This window comes from Anarhichas minor, unplaced genomic scaffold, assembly GCF_050575085.1.
Source record: "Anarhichas minor isolate MPS153535 unplaced genomic scaffold, ASM5057508v1 ptg000074l, whole genome shotgun sequence".
NCBI classification, from domain to species: Eukaryota; Metazoa; Chordata; class Actinopteri; order Perciformes; family Anarhichadidae; genus Anarhichas; species Anarhichas minor.
In genome coordinates this window covers 9,819,691-9,841,811 of record NW_027466520.1, presented here as the reverse complement: position 1 = coordinate 9,841,811, position 22,121 = coordinate 9,819,691, and the positions used below count along the sequence as shown (strand labels likewise).

The following is a 22,121-nucleotide window of genomic DNA, read 5'->3' as shown; positions in this document are numbered from 1 at the left end:
CTTTCAAAGCTGAACATATTGAGCTTTGAGTTATTATTTCATGTTTATGTACATTGTTTGTTTACGTGAATGTTTGGTTAGTTCAAGATACTGCATGGTTTAGCTCCCCACCCCTTAGACAAGCTCATGGTGAAATAAGACATCAACGAGGGGAGACAGTAAATATAAGACAACGCTCGGGAAAATGTGCCGAAATTGCTTTTTTAAATCAGTACCAGTAGCAGTAAAGTTGTCACTCTTCTGGCGATTCTTTCCTACGGTGTGACAAGTGTGTGTGGAGGAAGAATTAAGTTGTTAAATTTTACTCATTTACTCTGGCTCTCTGCGCTCCGTAACGTTACTACTCCACGGCTTGTTTTAGTCGTTACTTCAAAACCTCACCTCAGTGATTCCTCGACTAGCCATTAGTCAGTTTAGTTCATACGGACGTTAGCACACTACAATGGTCGCAATGGCAGCAGGACACATTAAAATGGCTGCCTCTCTGATAATCCTGTTACGTTGGTTTGAATGGGAAGGTCCGTTCTACTCCTATTCTATTTCTGTGAGCCTAAATCTGTGGCAGAGATATTCCTTTAATTTGTGAAGATGTTTTTATCGTCCTATGAGCTCTCATTACACTAGTTTCTGGTCTCCCGAGCACTCCAGGAAAGCCGGAGGAGGTTGCCATGACACTAACTCCTCTTCACCACTTGTTATATCAATGGATCATAATGACTACCAAACACGAAGGCGTTTTAACAAGGGACCCCGATCTTCATTCTTCACAACACACACTCTTCCCCTCTCAGAATCAGAACTGTTTATTGCCAAGTACATTACACATACAAGGAATTGCTCAACACTACTCCACTCCTTAACCATCAGCCCTTCATAGCGGCAGAACGCTGCAGCCAGCCCACAACGTCTACATGCAGGTGCAGTACAATATAATCTGAACACTGCACGGTATTTTAGCTGACTTGATGTCTTTGCTCAGCTCGTACCTGCTTTCGTGTAGCGGTCCTTATCCCCTGCTTGAAAAACAGTGGCCCTTTCTTTCGATCTCTGATCCAAGGTTTCTGGTTCGGATAGGATGTGCATGGTATGGGTGGGAATACAAGCGTCCACACAGAATTTAACAGTCCCAGTGCCTGAAAACCAACCAGTCTGTTAATTCAAAACAACCCGTTTTCCACAAATCAGCACTGTGCTGTCCTCAGGTAAGTTTCTCGCTCTCAACTTTCTGCTTGGTCCGACTTCCCAATGATATGCGCAGAGTGATGAAGGATGGCTGTACAGTTTACTGGGTACATGGACTATTGTGCTCCACATGTTGTAGGCTACCTGCACATTTGAACAATGTGTCAGTCATGGACCTCCAGTTGTTGTCTGGTCGTTCAGCTTGCACACATCTAGACAGTGAGGTGATGGCAATAGTTCAAATGACTGAGGATTCTATTACCAAAAAGCAAACAAGACAAGTGTCACTGTGGTGTAGTCACGCTACATAGGCTACTTTATTTCACCTTAACGAAAGAAGAAAGTGGTAATTTAAAGAATTCAAAAAAGGGAGAGAGATTTTGGTCTTAATTATCTTCTCCCTCATGTCGAAGAATATATATATTTTTTTTTTTTTATCCCAATCCCAGTGGAAATGAAACATTGTAAGTCTTGTCGGAACAATACATTCCGACATTGTTAGCCAAACTTTTGTAAAGTAACAAACCTGTTTTGATGATTAGAATTTGCTGCTGATGGTTTGAACAGGGTTTTAATTCAAATCTATCGTGAGAGAGAAAAAGAGAAAACACATGCATAGCGGAGTACAATTGGGCACATTGTTATTCTAGGGTTGCTACTTGAGTGTGAAAATAACACATTGCTCATACTCGCATTGTGCAGATCATTCAGAAAATCACTTGCTTTATTTTGACATGTCTTTCTGCTGTGAAAAATGCGCGTGAGGTTTTGTGCACTTGTCATGCATTTGTGTTTATGTATGCGTGTGTGGCCAGATGAACATATCTGAACTCTTTCCAGAGACTTCCCATCTAAACACCCCTCTTATCCTTTCATTCTCTTTTTATCTAGTAGTTGTAGTTTTGGTTGTTTCTCAGGTAAACAGTCAGATATCAGGTCCTGCAGAAACACACACACACGAACACCCTACGAGAGAGTTTAATCCTTGCTGTTTCTCTTCCTGTCTATTCCTCGAATCAGTGTTGGCGCACTGCTCACTGTGGGACTTTGGGTCAACTGGAAGACTCACACAGATTCTGCCGCTCTATCATATTGACCACCTCTCTTTCCTCCTAACGCATGAGCCTGTGGTGTTTTACTTTGTTCTGCCCTGCGGTATGTCAGTCCTGCAGTGTACTGTGTTTCTATCAGGTCGGCATGAATTAAGTGCATCACATTCTGATGCATCTGTTACACTTGGCTAAATGAAACATTTCTCATTTGAAATCTGAGTGGGCTGTTCAAACAAACTCATCAAAAGTCAAATGGATAATGAAAAATGTATCCTAATGATGTAAAGCCACACAACTATAAGGCATAGCTCCCATTAGAAGGGGATATTCAGTAGCTGCAGGGCTGGAAAAACACATACCAGTGTGTGATGCACACCGAAACAACCGCAACCATTATTTTCTATGTGCAAGCCACCTTGAAGATGATGCAGCAATTTAATTAATGCGCATCAAATGACGCAATGCTTCACGGCCAGCATGTGTTGCACTTAAGCCTTTTTTGCGGCTCCAAGTACAATCTGTTCTTTGGATGCGTGTGTGGCATCAAGCGTCTTCGGGAGTCTTTTATCTCATCCCTAGTGATTGTGACCTGAACACAAAATACACTAAAACTACAGTAAAAGGAAATGTATCATGTTTTTCTTCAGTCTGGAACAAGTGAACCAAACTACAGCTGTGAAAGCAGCATCAAAAACATAATTGTCCACTGAGAGGATTCAGGATAGAGTTGTATGAATTCTTCAATCAAGTAGTTTTGTCTTTTGAGATTGCGTCTGCCTCCCTCATCTGCTGTCTTCATTTTATTTATCTCCAAAGACGAAATAGATTAAAACAACATTGAGAGGAAGTTATGTTGGTATCTGCTGTGTGATGTAACAAAGTACCAGGGAGGTTTTGTGGAAAGTAATATCCTGTGGAGAGGAAAAAGCAAACATGGATTTAATCTTTAGCGCATGGAAGCATGATCATTACGATAATAAAGCTTCATATATTACTAAAAGGAATAATACGGTGGGGCTATGCAATCCCAGTCGAGTGTGAGGGCAGATAATTGCATTCTGCGTGTTTTACAGTCAGACGGCGCTGAATTCAAAACAAGTTTAAAAAAGGGACATGTATAAGAATGCCATAGTTCTAACTCACACAGGCTCCGCCCTCTACTTGACTCTATGGGTAAAGCTTAGTTTATACTTGCCGTAGTGAAGCCGGCCTGAGGTATGCGCCAGAAAATAACGTAAACACCCCCTGTGTGTAGTGCGCGAAGGGTCCGCAAGTGGTCCCGGTGCTTGGTCGTGCACCTCTGAATTTTTGTTACTTGGCGCACACGGCGCGCAATCACGTGACTCTCACAAATAGCTTACTGATAAAAGCACTATTTCCATGTCTAGGGATTATACAAAGAAGGTCAATTCTATTTAGTTGCTTTAGTAAAAGGAGGTCTTGAAAATGTTCTATTCAGTATATATTTTGCCAGACAAATCAAATAGTTTACAGGGTATTTAACCTTAGTTTCTTTATAATGCATGTAACACCTGGCTTCTTTCTTTACTGGGCTTGTAAAAAGGCAATAAAGTAGCCCATGAATATGAGATCTGAGTTTACAAATAATTACAATCCCTCCTCGATATTGTGGATCTTGTTACACTCATTGTCTTTTTGATTCTTCACAGTACATTTTGTTTGTACGCCCTCTGGCGTTTCGGAGAATAACTCAACGAATAGCCTATTGATCATAAACGCCGCCGTGCGTGCTCCAAGCTCGTTCACCATATGCTGAGGCTCTTGCTACAGTGTAAAGCGAGAGTATAAACAAAGATTAATACTATGCTCCAATGCATTCGCCCACTGAAAATTTGCATATGGGTAAACCGCCAATCAGAATGTGCCTACCCGAATACATGCAGACCCCAGTGTATATGGTGGCTATCGGGCCGTCTCATGACACTATTAAAGTGTATGCAGCAGCCATGTCTTCAGGCCGTTCTTTGGCCACTCTCTCGTGAAGTGGTTCTTGCATGGGGTCAGGAGGCAACACCCTGTGATGAGTGCCTCCTCCCAGCAGTGTCAACTGCCGTTGGTGCTCAAGGCCTTGGTGAAGGGTTCTTTTGAGCCTTTAAAGCGTGGCTCTCTAAAGTCTAAAGCTTTGCTGCTTGCACTGACCTCAGCTAAGAGAGTGTGTGAACTAACCGCCCTGTCGGTGCACCCCAGTTGCTTGCTGCTTCGTGGTGACCATAGCTGGGCTACTCAGACCACATCCATCCTTTCTTCCCAAGAAGTTCAGGAGTTCATTCAGGTCGAGGCTTTTACAGCTGGATGCTTTTTGTCTTCCACCCCATGCAGCTGTTCATGTGCTTCAGAGATGGTAATATAACTAGGGTTACAATAGCATCACCGTTGTTATGGTTTACTCTAATGCACAGATTTTTTTTCGCTCTCTCAGTCTGTCCAATCCTCAGGGAGACAGGAAGTGGCCTGTCGAGGTTGCAGAACATGACAGAACACCTCCCCTCACTCCTAACCGGGGTCGCACTCATCATGGCCCCTTCATCAACAACCTGGGGCCACTCTCACTAATGTCCCTTCATCAGAGCCAACACAAAAAACAAACCATGATTTAATGACCCATGACATCACATCTGTTTGTGTGTGTGGGTCTATCATGTAGCAGTATGGCAGACACAATTACCAAAGATACACCCTTCTGTCACTTGGAAGGAGCCATATTCTCTTTGTTTTACTCTTCCACTGTGTAAGTGTGAGTGTGTGTGCGTGTGCGTGAGTGTTATGGGTTAAGACTAGAGCATGAAGAATATTGAAACGTGATAATGAGGATGATGAATATTGAAACGTCTTCAAGGAACTGTTTGCATGAACTCGAGGGCACTAATGGTGCTGAGTGACAAACCTTTGAATTACAACCTGAGGTCTGAATAAACTCATAGAGGAGAACCAACAGGATTGAATACCCGTTCTGACTACATAAGGCAGTTTAATCGAATCCCGACTCTTTTACGGGTTAAGACCCCTGATATCATGGCTTTCTTCAAAAGACTTAAAGAAGACACTGGAGACCAACCAATGAGACACATTGAACTTATGAGAACAGAACCAAACATTAATTAACATACTATCTTTAACTAACCATCTACAATGTTCTCAAGACATGCTTTACATATTCAAGCTAACAAGCAGAAGCTGAGGGAATAATAAGCTACAGATATACAGTAGATATAGATATGACCCCCGTCCACTTTGAGTTCTTAAAATCACGCACAAACACCCACACACAGAGACACAACCATCTACGAATAAAAGATGAAAGGAAACTGACATTAAAGGAAAAATAACATGCACTTTAATTAAAATATTATGCTGAGCTAAGATGTGTGTAGTAATGAAAAGTTAGCTTTGATGTATTGGTTTTGGAATTAGTTTGAGGAGGGAGGATTGTCTTCTCTTTCCTATAGCTTATGTATGTGGCTAATTCTAATCTAATGACGAGACTATTTATATTTTCATGTGATTATAGAGTAAAGGTACATACTTTACTCTCACTATTATATTCCATTTCTGCCAAAGGAGCCCCCATTATCATCATTATTCATCGTACTCGTTTATTTATTCCTTATTCTCTGATTTATCCTTTATTCGTTTTAGTCGTCATTTATTCATTTATTTGTCTGTTTAGTTGTTTAGTTTTGCAGTTAGTAGTTCAATAAATATTTTATTTATAAAGAACTTGGTCATTTGATTTGTGTGTGTATGAAATAAGTGAACAACATGCCCAAGAACTCAACTAATGTTGATTTCTGTTATTTAAACTAATTGTGTCTTATAGCTGAAGCTGACAGCCATCACTCTCCTTCACTTTTTACACCAATTCATTGGTTTATGATCATTTTTAGTTATGAATAATCGTTCTATAGTTTGACATTAATTCATCAATAGTTATTAAACACAATAACGCTACATTAGAGACAATGTCTCTCTTTTATATGGAGTGACCAAATGAACAAACTAACTTTAAAATGAAGATGACTTTGAGGTATGTTTGCAATAGTGCTGGCTTAGACACCGAAACACGGAGCATACATTATATATTGGCCCATTAAGGCATATTAAACATATATTAAAAATTTCACACGTGAATTGGTACTCCGTGATGATTGATGCTTCTCATACTGAGCATGGAGCTCTGTCTCACTAAGAGCAATGGTGATTGGCTGCCATATAATGGGTTTTCATAGGCAAATGACTGATGTCTTGGGCAGTCAGGGAAAGTTTTAGCAAGGAGGTGCTGTGTGTGTGTGTATGCGCGTATGCACGCTCTGTGTGTGTTTCCGTCTGTCTTTCTGCGGTGGGCACAAGAGCAAGTAAAAGTGTAACTTTCTGTGTGTGTGTTTTACACGTGCTCAGGCATTAATGAAGGCCATTTCCATTGTTAGTTTAATAAAAGCCTATACAGGCAGACAGAGAGGAATTAGTCTCATTTATTGATGTTAAAAGGGTTTTGGACTTTTTAATAGATGGGAATAAAAATACATGACTGCAAATGTCGCAAAGCAGCATGTGTTCCATTATTTTAATATAATTCACCTGCTATGAGACATGCTTGGCCTCATGACTGACCACAAATGAAGGCTTACAAGGGTCACCTATGAGCATTGCATTCATGAAAAAGACAGCTTACATGCAGTCCTTCCTCTCATGATTATTTATACACTAAAACTTTTTGCTATCATCTCTCCATTTCTATCATTATATCTCTGAAGGTTTAGTGCTAAAAATGTATGACAACCAACTTAATTACAAAATGAGATAGACGAAGGCTTTGCAGGTCTCAAATGACAGACACAAACTAATTACCTGACGTTTCATAATGCTGTATTTACTGTAAACATACAGAACCTAGGCCATCAAATTACACGCCTCGCAGAGTTCAATTGCACGTAGATGAGATGAAATACAGGTCTCATCGGAATTGTAGAAATGAGTGCGGAAGAAGTATATGCGTGTTGGGCCACAGTTTCACTAGTTTCCGAACGATATACTGTAGGTTGAAGTGTTGTATTTTGAACAGTGATATCTGAGCCATGCCCTCAGGGGCACAGATGTATCATCTTCCGAGATTGGAGCTGCTGTTTCTCCTGTTAGATGCCACTATTTTAGTCCTCTGATTAAACCCCCCTCCCCAAACCAACAACTTTGCACCTGTAGCAGAATAAGTGGCAGGTGAGAGTGAAATGAGATGCTTGTGTTTGATCCAGCAAACTGAGTAATAAGTGCTGTAGCAGTCTTGAGATCCTCAATGTCACAATCTGCAGTGATAACACCCTTCACACTGTGTGTACTGTACATGCAGGATGAGGTTATTAATATGAGCTATTGTGGCAGTAATTGTAGCCTACTCTGCCTGTAGCCAACAGTGTACATTTGTATGCACATGAATTGAGTGTGTGTGTGTGTGTGTGTGTGTGTGTGTCCTTGTTAATGACCCGAGAAGGTGCAGTTAGTCATCCTTACCTTCTGCTGGTACTGACACGTAACCCATCTGGTCAAGCGTGGACAGATGCATCATCTAGTTGGCTTCCAGACCCGAACTTCCCCTCAAATTGTATCTCACATCATGTCAGACTCTACAGTTCAGTGGGCTAGAGGAGTCCCTGTGGCCTAATCCAGAGGTCAGCAGCTGTTTTCAGTGCAACATCATCGTTCAGTCAAATGAGTTGATGTGTCCAAAAGATATCCATATCATGCTTGTAAAGAATCATGTATCAAGATAGAAAGATACTGATGAAGTGCAGACAAATTGAGAAGAATGTAATGTAGCTGCAGATGTGCTCAGGGATGTTTGAAGGTATTTGGTCTTAAACTATAGTCCTGGACAAACTGAAATGTGTGACCTGATGACGTCGCAACCTTGGATTAATGTAAAACAGTAGCTATTCATCACACATACCCAGATCGAGCCATTGCTATATTCTAAGCTTCATGGTCATTGCAGCAACAAACCCGAGCATAAATGCTGTAACGCCTGATGTTGACATTATGTAAATTGTTGTGTGATGTGTGTCCTCTATAAGCATGTGGGTCGTGGGCACTCACTGGATTTTGTATTATTACATGCTGCTAACTGATGGCCGTCCTCTCTTCCAGACAGAAGTGATCGCTATACACATTGCTGGTCTGCTGTGTTGTTTTTGTATGCTGCACTCAGTCCTAGTGTGCATTGCGAAGTGCTTCAAATAGTGGTTTTGGTGAGGTGCACTGGGATTGGAAGTGTTGAAGGCTACCACCAAGCAACAGACTCTTGAGAACGCAAAACATGCGATCTAAGCTTTGAAAGAAGAAATAAAATCCAACATTGTTCTGATTCTCCACTAAATGAGGTGCCTAACAATCGAGTAGCTCAGCAACAGAGGTCATTTACATCCTGAAAGTAGATCTGAGATACTCTTGAAAGCCAAATTGTCTACTACATTGATGCACCTCACAATGAGACCAAGGGCATCCGCGAGCAGAGATGACAACGGGATGTGAATTTCGGGCATTTGCGTCACCTTGGAACCAATTAGACAGAGAAAAATGGCTTGTTGAGAAAACCTTAACAGGTTCCATTTGAACATTTTCTTTGAAGTGCTCATTGCTCACCGTTGACAAGGTTCCCAAAAGGGTTTCTAGTTTCCTGTTTCTATGTTCTGTAAGACTTTTACATATGAATGCATAAATGAAATGGCTTGCTTTCACGGAGGTTATAGTAACACACAAATGAACTCCCAATTAATTAATACCAAGGCTGTTTGGTGTGGCAGGCAGCTCAGTTTATATTAAATCATTTTGTTACTGTGGTCAATACATTTTTGGCATACAGTTAATTCCCCTTGCCTTATCATGCATTATGACTAGCAGTTTAATATGTGTGATATCTCAGTCAGACAGTTTTGTGCTGGGTCAGTTTTTGAAACATTTGTTTGATAAACATTTCAATATTGGAGAGTTAAATGTGCCACCCAACCTAGCCAAGCAGTTGCATCTGTGGATCTGGCACAGGGGCAATCAGATGTTTATGATTTGGCTTCTATGTTTATTCCTCTACACTGTTTTCTCTCCAACACTCAGTTTTTGTCAACCCCCTAATGTTTTGTTCTCCTTTGCTTCTCACGCCATAGTTCCCTTTTGAGCCCATTCTCTCTAACCTCCTCCCACTTCCCTCTTTTCCTCTTGTTCTCTCTCCCTCCTTCTGAAGCGTGACTCACCTCCAGGCTATATTTCTATATCCTTGTGTCCTTCTTGCTTCTATGTCTTTGTCAACCTTCTTTTTATTCTCTTGCTTGAAGCACTTGAGGTCTCATTCAGTGCATACAAATAGATATCCAAGCACATGAGACGTTATTATGTTGGTTTGTATTTGTGATGTCATATTTGCACTGTGAGGGCTGATTGTGTTAATGCAGTCTACTCAAAAGAATACTGAGCAAATGATTTCCTAGCATGTTTATAAACAGATTGTTTAGTGCTACTCCTGTAACTTTTTAATTATTTATTGTAAAATAGCATCAATATCGTACGTTAGAGCCCTTGCATTTGTTGCAATTATCAAAACAATTCCTTTGTAAACAGTCAGTGATTGTGCATTTGAGTGTCACCAACTACAGTATGTGGCCCTTCTTGCTATTATGGAACATCATAGTCAACTTAATTATTTGTTTCGCCTCTGCAGGCTTCCTCCTGTTCTATTCCCCAATTAGCCTTGTTCAATAATTGGCTTCACCTCCCGTTGAGAAATGAACAGTATTCCAACTTCAAACACACTAATCACAAAGGCCGCATCAGCAGGGGGTTGTGCGAGTGCGTGTGTGTGTGTGCGCGCGTGTGCGTGTGTGTGTGTGTGTGTGTGTGTGTGTGTGCTTGGCCACTATCTGCCCTTGCCCCTGGTGACAGGATGTAAGGAGAGGGGAGAAGCTCAGCCCTGTCATTGGGGAGCGCTTATCGCACTGAGCCAGGAGACACACAAACACACAGAAATGCATGGACACCGGTGCATACCTACACTTACAGCCATGCACTCACACAAATGCATACAACGGTATAAGCTCACACATTTGACAGGAAGCAAAGGAGTGCTAAAATGATTATTCAATAAGCTGATTAATTTTTAATCAGCAACAATCATCATAATGGATAAGCATTTGACATTTATCTAGAAATCTTCATCAAACAAAGTGGGGAGTCCTCTTCATCTTCCTTGAGTGACAGGGGCATGGCAAAGGGAGAGGAGAGGGGACAGCAGAGAAGTCACTTCATCAACCACAGTCCGATAATTCATCAGCAGCTGTTTAGCGTGCTGCTACTTTGTCTTCATTAGCAGCCGCTGGTTTTGCTTCATAAAAGTCATTAGAAAAGTTGTTATCAAAGATCCCGCAGCACTCTATCCATGTACCCTGGTCCCCTCCTCAGGTCCTCATTTAGAAGAAAATAAATAGTCTCCCTCTCTGCTGTTATGATAGGATCAACTTTCTATTGAATATCATTGAAGTTGCAGGAAATTACAGGCTAAGTTAAAACCTCAGAAAAGGAGTTTTAGTTGATGAAATAATTTGTACTGAGGAGATATTAAATGAGCCGCATTAGACAATGGACGTGAGATAACAGTGTTGTATCCAGAATAGATGGATAGCTCTTTGGAATGAAATGAAAATGGATGCATAACCATTTGAAATAAAAACCATTCCCACAATGAATTTATTCTGCAGCTTATCGTGTATGCCACAGAGCTGATGGAGGGTACAGTAGGTCCATGCCGGAATGGGCTGGGTGAGAGTTGTGATTCGATCTATTTTTCCACAGATAACTACTGGAATGCCGCGTCCTTCACCACCCCGTCATCCTACCTGCACTTTGCCACCTTCCAGGGTGAGACCAGCGCCGACATCTCCTTCTACTTCAAGACCAGCGCGCCCTACGGCGTCTTTCTGGAAAACCTGGGCAACACTGACTTCATTCGCTTGGAGCTCAAATGTAAGATGCATCTGAGTGATTGTGTGTGTGCATGGGAGTCATTTTTTCTCTCTCTGTTTGTGCCCTCTATATTCTCTCTCTTGCTCAGACTCTTTATCTGGCCTGGTGTGAGGTTTAATCCACCAGTGTGATAGGGCCGTGTGCAACCTGCCACCACACACACTCAGAGTCACATACAATCACACTGATGCTGACGCACACACCAGCAACAGTCAATTGCCTTCCTGATTATAGTGCACTACTTTGTGTGATTGCAAGAGAGAGCAATCATTTATTTAAGGTAATTGGTGTGTGCAATAATTATGTCCATTATAAACCTCTGTTTAACCAAATCACCCATTTTCAGGGTTGACATAACACAAGCTCACACACAGACGTACACAGACATATTCTCTCTCCGTCTCTCTTTCGCTCTCCTTTTCTTTTTCAAAAAAACATTCTTATAAATATGAGCGTTTTAACTCTCTTAAAAGTACAAATACACACATACACCCACACACACAGGGTCACTATGGTGTCAGTGAAATGGGTAATCTTGTGTGTATTTCGTGATGTGTGTACCTGCACACATTGAAAAGATGGACATATTCCCATGCAGGAAGCATCGGCAGTGTCACATCTCAACTCTTTCACAATTCCTAATACAAAGACGAACACATGCGCGCAAAAAAATCGATATGTGAACCATTTAAGAAGTCATCAAAATACATTTTCAGCATTAGAAAAAAACTATGCTAGTTAAAAATATCTAAAATATTGAATTACAATCTGTATTTCGTTGACTCAGCTGACAGAAACACTTAAACACTAAAGTTTATTTATTTGACATTCTGTAGCTAACCTCTGAAAACTGAGATGAGTATATGATAAAATGTGTTTTGATATGTATTTGACACATTAGCATAACAGGTGTTGCCTGCTTATTTTTGCAAACCTTATCTTTCACAAGCTTCTCCTGCCGAAGGTCAAAACTACAGTCTGTTGTTCTGAGCTGTGACAGATGTACAGGATCTCACAGTGGAGAGAGAAAAAGTGATGCATATGAACACACTGAGATAACTCTGAAATAAAACAGAACCTTACATCATCTGTGATAATGCCTCTAATGTGAAGGGGCCCTCCGCGGTCTGGTTTCCCTCTGTGGCCTCGGCTGAAAGTGAGGGAGAAGACCTGGACGACCCCTGCCTACGACAAGAGGAGATTATCACCAAGCTGACGTGGAATACCTTTTTTCATAAATTTGTTCTTGAGAAAAGTCTTCGTCAGATTGATGGTGTGTTGATAAAACCACAGAATTGTTCCTCCCTTTGTTCTTATAATGATTAATCCCATTGTCCTCTCAAATTGAAGGCATGTCCCAGTCTTAATTAGCATAAGGAGACACCCTGCCATCTACACACAAGGGCCTGAGACTGCAAGGCCGTCTGCACACACAGAAATTGAAATGCCCAAATAAAAGTCTAAAGAGGGTAGAGCAGTTTATTATTATTGATTATTTGGTGATCCGCAAATCAGTAATTAAGTAAAGATTATGATAAATTATGTTAATATAGAAAGAGTGGATGAATATACATTTCTGGGCTCGGCATAAATTATGTTAGAAACCACACATAATGGAAAAACAAAAACGCTAAAACCATCGCAATATTATCCAGAACTACAGATATCTTGAATCAGAAATTGCTATATATACAGTATTGTTCTCTCATGGTTCCATTCATTAACTGCTTTGTGGAGGTACGGGGAAACAAAACCAACACGAATCCAATGTTCACGCTACAGAAGAGAGCGATAAGAATTGTGAATTGATCGGAATCTTATGAACCAACCAATGTACAATTTATTAAATTGCATTAAAATGTTGCGATTTAGTTGATATTAAAACTGCACAGATAATCTACAAAGCTATTTGTGCTTTGTGAAATAATTCATTAAAAATGTTTTAAAGATATTTATAAAATGATTGTAATATCAATGCAATGTTATGCAACTGGAGAAGTGGAGAAAATGCTTTAACCAATCATTTTGTATGAACATGTCAGCAGTCAAATGTGCATACGTGTGCACTTGAGTGTGCATAGATTCTGTTCTTACCTAAGAACACATTGATGTCATGTAGCAGGTGTCTATGATCGTGTTCCAACGTCTCAAATTAACATCCCAGTGGCCTCAGTGGAGCCGCATTGATCACAAATATTAAAATCTCGGGCTTCAATTTATTCACATTGTGACTGTTGATAGATAACTAATTGCATTTTATTGAGATTCAAAGGAATTTGAACATGTGTTGTCAGAGAGGCTCGCTTACCATTTGCTGCTGGTGCTCCTGGCCCGCCACTTTGTGTCAAAATGCCTACCACTGAATACACACAAATATCAACGATTTTTGAGCCAAAGTGCTTCCTAAAGCCATTACACAAGGTGACATTATCTCAGCTGGTTTGCGACCTAAATGCTGCATAAGCTTTTCATTTTCTTTCCCCAAATCTTTCTTACAGTTAATCTTGGTTTTGCACAAAGTCATATGCACACCAATGCATGCACACGCTTATTCTTGCTGGAAAAAAAACTATGTGCTGACACTACACTGTACATGCAAGTACAGTGAGAAGTTTGCCAAAGGGGATTGGTCTTTGTCTTCTAAACGTGCACACGAAAACACACATATAGTAAGTACCTAGTCTGCCACGGCTGCACAGCAGGCCAGAGGAGATAGAGAGTGTGTGTGTGTGTGTGTCTCCCCCGAGGCTTTCAAAATGCCCCACATCGATTTCCTCTCCCCTCTCCCTTGCTATCATCTTACGTTTTGCCCCACAGCACACGTTTAGACACACACTCACAAAGCGACTTGCATGCACACACATGCACGCCCACACACATAAATACACACCTAATCTCGGCCCTCTCACTGGTGCAAAAACTGTATCTGCTACAATCCCGTCAAGGTATGAAATAACTAGCATTAGGCCAGAATAGCATAGCTGTGCCGTTGCAGGAGCTCAAAACACACGCATGACCTTGTACAAAACACACGTTACTGTGACCTCAGAGGACTCAAAGCCATCAGGTGGACACTTTTCCTCTTTGAATCTTAATAACATAGACAGATTTGAGATATAGAAGACATATTCTGAACCATGTGAACTGGACTGGTAACAGGATTGGGGACAGATAGAAAGCTCCCTAAATACAGAAAGGCTTGACTTCTGGGGTGCTCTGTGGCTCAGTGGAAAGTATGTATGTGCCATGTTTTGAGTCTTTAAGAGGCTGCAATTACAGTGATAGTCTTGCCCAAAGGTTATAAACACTTTCAGTCTGGCATGCAGCTGGGAAATGCTCTTTCCCACTCGGACATCGGCTTATAAATTTGTATTATTGCCTTTTTTTATGTGAAGACCAGACTGACACAAAGTTTACATCTGAAGTTCAGCACTATGCATCTCTAGCTTTCGAAAGTTGTCAGATGCCTCTATGACTTGTAAAGCAATATGAAGTTATCTACTAAATAGAAAAGCAAACCAGCCACCACTACAGACGTTTTTCCGACTTTTCTTCAAAAACTGTCACATGGGAATATTTATCTCACTATATCTGTTCTGTGTACACATTAAGAACATTAAGAAGCACTCAGGATTCTTTGGATTGTGGGCATGCATGTTTTTTGCTGATAGCATAAACAAGGTTTTATTTGAAGAGTCTTTTCTTGTCACAAAGAGATGCATCGCTTTTGAGAAGTTGCTTTAACTCTTCACTGTTCCGGCCGTCCTAGGGATGGAGAACACAGAGCAAAAGACTAACAAAGCAAATGAAACAAACAACAAAGATTGAGCAAGTATAACAGAAAAGAGGTCACAGAGAAAATACACTGCCAGCCATCTGAAGAAAGCTGAAAAACTGCAAAGTGAAACTTCACATTAGACAAAACACACATGCACATATATGCACAGCCACACAAGCAGTGAGATTTCACATAAAGGCTGAAGCATAATTTAGCTCCTTAAGCCTACATATTGAAAGATTAATAGAAAGCGAAGAGAAAAAAATATTTTTCTCTAGGCTAACATGTAAGTGTGTCTCACACACAAAAACCTACGTTACGTTAACACTTCTATCATCCATCACAGCTATTTAAATAGAGGAGGCGAGCTCTGTGCTCTGAGGGTACTTAAGTTTTCATACCTGCCTGTGGACGGAGTATAAAAAAGAAAGTTGGAGGGCATCCATCTTGCTTTGCAGTGCTGCTTAAACAACACTCAAACAATCAAACACACACTCACATGCCGTTCGGCGTTGCTATAGCAGCATTGCTATAGCAGCATTGCTATAGCTTTGTTTCTATTGGGGTATTCTGATATATGTTTGGCTTTCTTTCAACATTTCAAATAACTGATGGTGCTCCTCCCTGCCCTTCAGACTTGCTCCCTGCATAGAGACGTCATTAATTCAGTGTACTAAAACCTGTCAGAGGGCTTACACTCTGTGACTCACTGTGTTGTGTTTTGTGGGTTGTTGAATGTTTAAGCGTTTTCAGAGCTTATAGGTTAATGCACATCCAGACAAGCTTTTGCTGAGATGATTTCTGGTGTACTTGCATCTCATCTCAAGCGGAAGGGATAATGTCTGCAAGAAAGGGATCAAGGAATGAAGGAATGAAGGGGATAGGGGGGGGGGGCAAAGTGACTGATTCATAAGGGATCGGTGAGTGCAAGAAACCAAGCTTAATATGAAGAAACAAAATAACAAACACTGAAGAAATTAAAGAATGGAGGAAGTAGGGACAGGAGGAGAGACACAGGGACATGCTGGAAAGAAAAGAAAGAACAAGCAAACAAAAGAACAAAGACAACAGAAGAACTATTTGTGTCGTGTAGACTGGAATCAAGAGTTTGAAAAATGGAAGAGTAGTGAAACAGATAATTAGATAAAAGCAATATGAAAAGGAGAAAGGGGCTCGGCATATTGATTGGGCAAAGGGAAAAAAATAATGTTTGTTTCCCAATTGACCGCTACATAACATGATCCATTCTAATATCTGAGCCTAATGAAGCTATAATGGAGCAGTAATATATAAATCTGTGAAGTAGTTATTCATTATCTCTAAGACTGCAGCACACTGGTGCCAGTAACCACCATATGGCAACACCCAGAATACACAGCTTTTATACAGCGGCCTCACAGTAGTACCACATTAAGGAAAGAGTCAAATTGGGTTTTAATTTGACAATTGCAAATCATCTTTCCAGCAGCAGAAATAATACCCTCATTGTTTTCATACTGTTGCTTCGTTCCCTTCATAGGTCAAGGCAAAAATGATTCCTTTGACATTTTGCAGTGACAAGCATTAATTAAACACCTTTGGTCCACACGTTATGGAGCATATGTTGTCAGAAACGACGTATAATAACTCTAATAATAAAATGGTGGATCCAAACCAACAGTGTCTTCCAGTCAGGAAAGAGAAAAACTACTTAGCTTTAATATATGTAAAGCTGTATAATATCTAGTATGTCCAGTTAGTTGTGTCTCAAAATAACATTTCAAATGTCTCGTCATGTGGACATAATTTACCGACTGTGTCAAGTTGAGAGAGGGGTTGAAATAAGAACACACACACACACACACACACTCTTTTTCTGGGATTACACACACACACACACACACTGTTTACAGATTGATCACTGTTCCCTACAGAGTTCAAATCCATCAGATAGTGACCTCACCAATGCAGTAGCAAAAACATCTGGAATGAACAGGTGGTAGGTGGAAACACACGCCCACACACACACACACACACACACACACACACTGTAATTCAGAAATATTGATGAACATTTGACCTGCCATAGTCATAAAAGGTATAACAGTGCCCCCTGTTGTTCTGTTGAAATCTTAGGCTACTGAACTGCAGAGAAGCAATCAACTTGATGGCATTTCCATCAAAACACACACACAAATCCACTTACTCTAAGATGATGAAAATTAATGAAAAACAAGGCCATCCTGCCCTCATTTTTCATTAATTTTCCTTCTTTTTGTTCATCAACACACTCTCTCCGTCATTTATCTTCAACTGTCTCTCTGTTTCTTCTCTCTCTTTGGCTTTCATCTCCCTAAAAAAACTAGGAAAACTTCTAAAAGTCTAGAACAGAAAAAAAAAACATGAAAACTGCTGTGATACAACTGCATGCCATGCAAAACCAACAGTTCCTGGCATCTATCGACTGTCTGTGAGATTAGTCCTGTCCAAAGCTGTGAGCAGTCGTGTATTGCAAAGCTGAAATCTATACAAGCCAAATGAATCGCCTTGAAGCAAATGAGCCATTAGATTAGAAATTGAATGCATATTTACCTGCAGAGAGGACTATGACAGAACAGAGTTTTGGGCTTTTAGAAAGTTGTGATGTTTGCTTTATGTGGTTTAACATTCGACTTCGGTAGCTAAGATTCCAGGAGAATTGACTCTTTTTTTCACACTCTCCATGCAGCTCCTAAAGTTATCTCCTTCTCCTTCGACGTCGGAAACGGACCGGTGGAGTTGACGGTACATTCGGCCGCGCCCCTCAATGACGACCAATGGCATCGCGTGATGGCCGAGCGAAACGTCAAAGAGTCAGTCCTTCAGTTGGATCAGACATATCGGGCGTCTCAGCTTGCTCCTGCTCAGGGGCACACACGGCTAGAGCTGTTCAGCCAACTCTACGTGGGTAAGACACACACACACACACACACTCCTCCACACAATCCAAACAATTAACAGCGCTTATGTGTAAGAATGGCTCATGTACACACATTTGATTGCAATTTCAACATTTAATATCCGCTTTGTGTAGAAGGGACACTCACAGAGACAAACACGCCATAATTGCGAGCTCTTATGTGTGGAAGGCAAATGCCTAAGTACACATCAATAGTGTAACCGTACTTTGATTGACTTAATAAACATTCTGTGCTGTCTTTATTTCTAGTAATGTTGCCCTCAGATGCGGACATCCACTGTGAGGACGTCTGATTGTTTCAGAAGTTAAAGGCGCGGCAGCTTTTACTTGAAATCTCCGGGTTCTCTCATAAAGAGGCTTCAGTCCATCTTCGCCACAGACAGTGCTAATTAAATTCATACTAATCCAGAACACACACACACACACAGCCATTTCACGTTTAATGATATGCACACACGCACATCCTCAGAAATTAATCCATGTAAGTGATCTTGATAAAGTTAAAACTGAGCCTCTGTGCTGGCTGTGAGGGTGTGTGACTAAAACTAACTTAATTCACTTATAGAGGTCATTTCTTCTATACTTTAATACTTTGGCTCATCATTTATATTGCTGTGGATTAAGAAACTATTATTGCACAAGGACGATATCAACCCTTTGGCTTTACCTATTCCTGCACACACATTCTGTACCAGACAGATCAAGCCTTATTATCACACCAATTATGCCTACATTTTTTTAGACGTCTGGTTAGTTCCCTTCATCCTCCTCTCCGCACAATGTGTCTCAAGCTCATCAGCAGTTCACATGGCACAAGATATGTCCGGTTTCCCTCTTATTCTTTTACATCTCTGTATCACGCTGCCTTTTGTGCTGAGCTGTCAATATGCTATGAACCAAACTCTTGGGCTAAAATAGTTTCAGGGATTTGCAGATAGAAGGAAAACTGCTGAGGCGGATCACAGAATTCTTACTATCTCATGGAAAAAAAAAGTTCTGCCCAAAGGAGATTCTTCCAAATTCCAATCAGGCATCCCGATGTGATAGCCTCAACCCCCTGATCCCCGTTTATAATATAATTTCACTGTCGCTGCTGAAGCCTCCTCACCTTATCATGTCCCAATTTGGCTCTCAGTATATTTGTACTTTCGTTCAGTCAAATGAAAAGGTGCGAGAAAAGGTTTCGTTGCAGTGCGACTGGTGACTGGTGACTTTAGATTTGGTCTCTGACACTAAGAAAAGATAGACATCTCTCTGTGTTTGATTTGGAAAGAGTGGGGAGAGCCCCACAGGCGTCAGGATGTTGTCTGAACAGATTCTTCCCCTGTCACTTCACACATCGTCTCTGATTGATATCGATGCAGCCGTTTGAAAGTAGTGAGGTAGAACAAAAAACAATGCAATCCAGAGACCTAAAAAAGGAGTTCAACAATGATGTTGTGATCTGTTTGTATGATTTCACATAATCTCGCATTAGGGAAGTACAACAGGGAGCTTTATTTTGCCCACCTTGTTCTCATATCTGTGGCCGTATCAGCTCCTTCTCTCTCTTTCAATCAATATGCTCCTCATCAAGCATTTGATTGCTTTAGTGTTTACTGCACAGTGGCTCATTTGCTCTAATGGCCCTGAGAGTAAATGTTATACCATCAGCCTGCTGTCATTTCCTTCACACTGTTAACTTTTAGCTCTCCAATTCACTTCATACACGCACGTAACGATCAATCTTGTCACATTTTATTAATTTAATGCCACCATCTGTTCTTTTGATTCCCATCTTGATTAATGTTCACCATCATACCTTTTTTTTTAAAATGTTTTTGCATGTTTTTTGCTCAATTCCCTCATGGTTGGATTGTTTTGTCTTTCTTTTCTACTTTGGTTTTTCTGTCTTCCCGGATCGACGTCTTGTTGCTTGTTTCTACTCACTGCATGTGTGCGACACCTGTCACAGGGAAGCCTGCCTCGCTCACCTGCCAAGACAGTAGGTAACATTTAATGAATATAATGAAATGTCTCTGTGACATTGATGCAGACAAAACATCTTCAGTTTTCACAGTACACACAAACGGGAATGCAGCGGACCTCGCAGATCAAACAGAGTGTGTTTGGATCGGATTTTGCAGCAGCTCTACACGAGTTGTGATTGAAATAAAGCCTTGATTAATCTATTAAAATGTAACTTCTTATGCACTCATGCTGCTACTTTTTTGATTCATGCTCTGCATTAACACAAAGGTATGAGGAATGCCTGTAGATTCAGCCTTATTGCAATCCACAAGTATATTTTCCATGCAGTGATCCATCAGAAGCAAGCCCATTATGGACCTCTAAGAGAGATAGTCGGGGAAAAAAACATTGCTGTAAACTAACAGATATCAACCACTGGGCTGGTAAAATGGGATTTCTATGATAATATCAACCTCCTGGGTTAGGAAGGCTTTTGAAATGGCATTTAGGCCACATGAATCAAAAATACTCATCTAAAACCAAAACAAATTGCATCTTAAAGTGCATCTCCAATAAACATAGAGTGGGCAAACACTGTTTTGGGGATCTCAGTGCTGAAGAGCAGACAGACTTACAGGAGGAAACAGCACATACCACCATTCTATTAAACCACTCATACAATGATAATGGAAGAACAGCAGGGCAGCAGATGTGCAGCCAGTTGGTGTAGATGGGGACTCAATTTGCATTGTAGGATCAGGCTTAAAATAACAGTCCACATACATAAACATGCACACTGTATGTCCATTCTCTTAACTCTATACAGTATTTAAGTGCATACAGCATTTTCATTCATTCATTTTGTCAGTAGAGTATTACCCTGATATTAAAGGAAAATAAAAATCTATCATTGGCAGCAAGAAAGGATCATTTATTTAATGGTAAAATTAAATGAACACATAGAACAAAAATATATTTACCTGAAGTAAGAATGACAGCACAAAATATTGCTGCAATTTACTGCGCAGCAATACATTTTTGCCTGTATGCCACCATATTTACCAAAACATGTATTTCTGTGAGAAGCCAATGTTGACTTCAGTCAGTATCAGTCAGGCTCTATTACACACCATTTGTGAGTTGTACAGAATCTGTATGCACCGGTGTGTGTGTGTGTGTGTGTGTGTGTGTGTGTGTGTGTGTGTGTGTGTGTGTGTGTGTGTGTGTGTGTGTGTGTGTGTGTGTGTGTGTGTGTGTGTGTGTACCTGTGTACGTGTCCGCCCTGGTCTCTGCAGGCCTCAGAGCATGCTGTCCGTTCAATCAGAGACTGATTTAGACCTGGGTAAACAGGTGGCAGAAACCTCCAGCCAATCAGTGGTACAAAATAGATTAATTAACAGGTCTGCTAAAAGTCAAACCCTTTGTGGGAATGGAAAGTAGAGAAAGCGTGTGAAAGCCCTGCTGCATCCTGATGTGTGAATAATGTATCGGCTGGAGAAAATCAAAGTACATGTATTAGTAATCGTATTAGATCTGCGTTGTATCTGTTCGGCTAAGCCAGCAGATGTGTGTATGTGGGAATGCAGCTGTTGAGGGGGGAATCCGAATGTGTGTTCAAGTCTCCTTAACACGTCTTCTTGAACGAACGCTTTTCTATAATCCAAAGGATGCAATTGAGAGGTTTTAATAACTAAAATGCCCCTCGGCTCTTGTTAATGACAGTGTGCGTGACTGTGCGCCCATACTCGTGTACTTATCCATACAGTGTTACCGTCCTCTGCGGGTGTGCTTTTGTACGCTTGAATATGTACCTGTAGGTGCATGTTTATGAGTGTGTTTATTGCTATAGTCATTTAGGTGCACATTAATCAATTTAACACCCCTACTCTGTCCAAGTTAATGGGTAGTTAGACTGCAATGGTGCAGGGCCAGAATGACGATGGAGGCGCTTTAGAGGAATGGTTATCGACAGCCCAAGGCTAAGCATTAATGCTTGTATTGACTCATTCGCATCAGGTGCGCTGTGTGTGTGGTGTGTTTGAAATGTGTGTGTGTTTGTCTGTAGTATGTAGTTTATGCGCATTCATGCATCCATTTGCGTGTGTATACTTGTGAGATGTTTTAATTAGTGAAGAAATCAAACGAGTTGAAGGTTGTTTCAAGAACAGCGTCGCAGTCGGAACGATTAACGTGACATCAGCGG

The 22,121-nt window shown here is 40.8% G+C and overlaps 1 protein-coding gene across 1 annotated transcript in view; it reads left to right on the top strand.

Annotated features, from left to right (window-relative positions):
- The window catches only part of cntnap2a (contactin associated protein 2a), a 277,910-nt gene that overhangs the window by 230,440 nt on the left and 25,349 nt on the right, over positions 1 to 22,121 (top strand). Inside the window, exons 18-19 of the mRNA XM_076080696.1 lie at positions 11,082 to 11,252; positions 17,738 to 17,956. Coding sequence (XP_075936811.1) covers positions 11,082 to 11,252; positions 17,738 to 17,956 — 390 coding nt within the window. The remainder of the gene's footprint in view (positions 1 to 11,081; positions 11,253 to 17,737; positions 17,957 to 22,121) is intronic.